At 36.2% G+C, this 3818-nt stretch overlaps 1 protein-coding gene across 1 annotated transcript; it reads left to right on the plus strand.

The window, feature by feature from the left end:
• LOC104733721 lies at positions 1885–2357 on the plus strand. The gene has a single exon (XM_010453278.1). It carries the CDS (start codon positions 1899–1901, stop codon positions 2355–2357), a length of 459 nt encoding a protein of 152 aa, XP_010451580.1. The 5' UTR covers positions 1885–1898.

Below are 3818 nucleotides of genomic sequence, written 5' to 3' on the forward strand. Positions count from 1 at the left end.
GGTTGAAATTCCCTACGGCCCCGTTTTGACTTGTGTCCAAAACCTTGTTTGTGGCGATGATTGTCACGCTGACCACCTCCAGCACCCCTTTCTCCTCCTACAGCAGGACCCTGGGGATGAGCCCCTCGCATACCTGAGCCAGAACCAGAACTAGAACCACCCGCAACTGCTCCCTTGTAACTCTGTAACCTATCCTCAGGACGAGGATCCGACCCACCTGCCTGTTGTTGTTTCCCCGTATTACCAAATAACGGGCAACGGGAAACATCATGGCACAGGCTGAAACACCGGCGACAATAGCCATATAACCTCTCGTACCGCAGGGTTACCACCGTTTCTTCACCACTATGGAACTCGACCGAAGCTTCAAACACTAATGGCTTAAAACCATCGAACAAGACTTGAACCCGACCAGTATCGATGTCAACCTCTACAACCTCTCCCAGGTCTGAACCAATGCTGCGGAAGGTCTCGTCTGCCCAAAAATGAAGTGGGACTCCCATCATGCGGACCCAGAACTTGATGAGGTACGGATACTTATGGTCCACCACCGGTTCCCACCTGACCAGGGAGAGCATCCAATGATCAAAGTGGTAAGGTTCCATCTTCAGAACCTCCAAAATATCTTCCTCTTGATCAAAATCAAACTGAAAACGCCCCATACCCAGGTCCGCACCCACAACCCTCTCCTAAATCTTCCAGATCTTTGGCAGCATAAACAAAAGAGCCTTCATGTCCTGCATCGCAGGGTTCATGCATCGACCAATGAGTGTCTTTGCATACCCTTCGATGAGTGCCGAGTTATCAAACCTTGGGATCTTAATCTTCAGCTTACCAGTAGACCCCGACAAACTCTCCGAAGACCTCTGAGAAACCAATAACCCGGTTTGAGCCATAGTATCCGTACGAAGAAGAGAAGAAGGACAAACAGAGAATAAAGGAACCAATAACCAACAAGTTTCAGACCAGGAAAGTTTAAGTGAATAGACAAAAGAACACAGATGAGTGTGAGAAGCAAAGACGATTCTAGAGCCCCTTTTATAACCCATTCCAACCCCCTCGACGTGATCGACCATAATGACGATAATCACAACAATAATTGACCCAAAGATTCGGCCAGAAACCGGGCAATAATTGACGATTATCGAACCAGAGGAAACCAGAGCAAAATCCGTCCAAGCAAATCCCCTCATCTGAGCCCCAGGATCCGTAAACCCAACCCAAAATCGCCATTGAAATCGAACCAGAGCAGAGCAGATCAAAATGTGCCCAAACCTGGGAAAATTCCCACCGTGAAATCCGCCAAAGAGGATTCGATCCCCTACCTGTCTTCCCATCAAATCACCAAGGCAATCCCATGGAGATCCGGAAATTCCCAACACAGGAAGCCTCAAATCCGCAAACAAAATACCGAAATCAGGAGGAGACCGATAAGAGAAACCAAATAAAAACCCCCAGAATCTCGAGGCGAGATCCGCCAGATCGTAAGCTCACCGCAATCGAAAACCAAATCGGAAACCTAAAGACGCATCGAGAGAAAGAGATATTCTCCGCTAATTCTTGTTTCACGTTGACCTAGTCAATTGTAGGCGACATAAAATAGAAATTATAAATATGAAGTTTTTGTTAGAAAAAATAATTATTTAGAAAGAATTATATATTGATTTATGTAGTATGCTTATATGAGATATCTAATTAATTATGAATGATACATTTAGATATCCTATATTCTGTCAATAAATTATTTTAATTTATAAACATAGATTTTCACATAATCCCAATAAATAATCAATATTTGTTTCAATAATAATAAAAAGACAATAAATGTTATTCAATCTATAAATCCTTCCACCTAAACAAGAGAAATATTCCTCACACCTTAAACGAAAAACACACCCATGGCTTCTATAACAAATCAAAATTTCATTTTTACACTAACCATCTTTTTTCTTGTTTTTCTCAAAACATCTTCAGCTTTTGGAAACCATTCATCCACCAATGGGTTTTTACCATTCGCATCCAAACATGTTATTATCATTAACAAATTGATCTCACGTGCAACAATGACTGTGCATTGTACAAACAAAGGGGAGGATTTAGGCGTAAAAACACTGCCCTTTGGAGCTAGTTTTGATTTCAAATTCCGTGTCAATCTTCGTAAGACGACAAGGTACACTTGCACTTTTGAGTGGCCAAATACTAAAGCAACATTTGATATATTTAAAGTAGATAGAGACGACAATCCAAGAGGTAAATATAGAGTCTGCAGCGAATGTATTTGGAACATTTTTGAATTATCCCCTTGTCGGGATAGACGCGACGGAGGCCAGCCTGAGTGTTTTAGATGGGATTCTTAGTGATTTCAAAATATTCAGTATATGTTTTGCATCCCCCTTGATTAAAAGTAATAAAATCAAAATATTTGGTGTTTGAATTTTTGGTTAATTTTTTTTTGTTTTTACAACTAAATTTTATATATTATTACTAGTCTCCATCAAAGAAAGAAATGGTTACAAAAGCAAAATTCCAAGCCAACAAGGCTACCATCATCGTGGCTATATAAACCTAACAAAGCACATAAAATACAAGGATAGTTATAAGCACTCCTAATACTCAAGCGATAAACATGATTACGGAGTCCTTGAACCTTAAGAACAATAGAATCTATTAGTAAAAAGAGACGCCTGGAGGAACAAAGAAGACCAAAGTGATCGATAGTTCGAGCTTGACATCAGTAATATTTTACTGATACTTAATTCAGTAATATTTTTATTTTAAGTTAAGTATATTTTTGATCAATTATCTATATATACATTTTTTGAGACATTTAGCAAATAAATTTTGAAATTGAAATCTATTTACAATCATGTCATTGGCGTTAATATTTATATTTATTAAATTATGATAAGGTTTCCGTTTTTTGTAAACAATTATTCCCCCATAATCCCAACTTTTTTAAAAAATCGGAATCACTACTATTTGCATTAAATACAAATACTAATTTGGTAATAATTAAATAATATAACTTTCTTTAAACTTGAAAAAAAAATTCTTCCTAATCAAATTAATAATAGTTTTGCGGGTTAAAGTCATTAAATCTGTTGCGGGTCAGACCTCACATGGCAGGTTAACACATGGGTGCAGACTATATACTCCCATGGGTTTTGTAGGATAATTTTTTGCAGGTTAAAATCATTTAATCTGTTTCAGAACCGACCTGACATTACGGGTTTGAACTAACACTAAAAATATTAATTTATTTCATATATTATAGATTTTTAACTCACAAAATAATTAACTATCCTTCACACCAAAAAAATATAATTAATCATCCTATGAAATCCGTGAAAGTATATACATGTCCGCAACCATTTCAGTACATACATTTTATTAAAATTTTAATGGTAGAAATCTTTTAACTTATAAAATATTTAAAGAAAAACATACCTAATATTAATGATAATTATTTCAAAAATAAATGTACATATATTTACTAAAATATTTAAATGTTTTAGAAACAAAATAAAATCAAAAATAGTCTTGCGGTGTACAGCAGGTTCAAAACTAGTTATTATTATCAGTTTTTCAACCACATATTAATTAAAATAAAATTCCCTAATTATTAGCTCAAACAAGAGTAAAAGAGTTTACGACCAATTATTATTATCGACTCAATTCTCACATCCAAATTACTTATGACTAGATATTCATCCGTGGTACACCGCGGGACTATGTTTTGTTTAAGGATGTATAAAATTATTTATTTATTATTTTATCTATATGTAACTGAATGGTGTTTTTTTGCTTTTTTTGTGAAC

The sequence above is a fragment of the Camelina sativa genome, chromosome 12 (assembly GCF_000633955.1).
Source record: "Camelina sativa cultivar DH55 chromosome 12, Cs, whole genome shotgun sequence".
NCBI classification, from domain to species: Eukaryota; Viridiplantae; Streptophyta; class Magnoliopsida; order Brassicales; family Brassicaceae; genus Camelina; species Camelina sativa.

Bases quoted from the DNA above. Each gene is read 5' to 3' on its own strand.
- LOC104733721 (XM_010453278.1), top strand. From the start codon at position 1,899: ATGGCTTCTATAACAAATCAAAATTTCATTTTTACACTAACCATCTTT.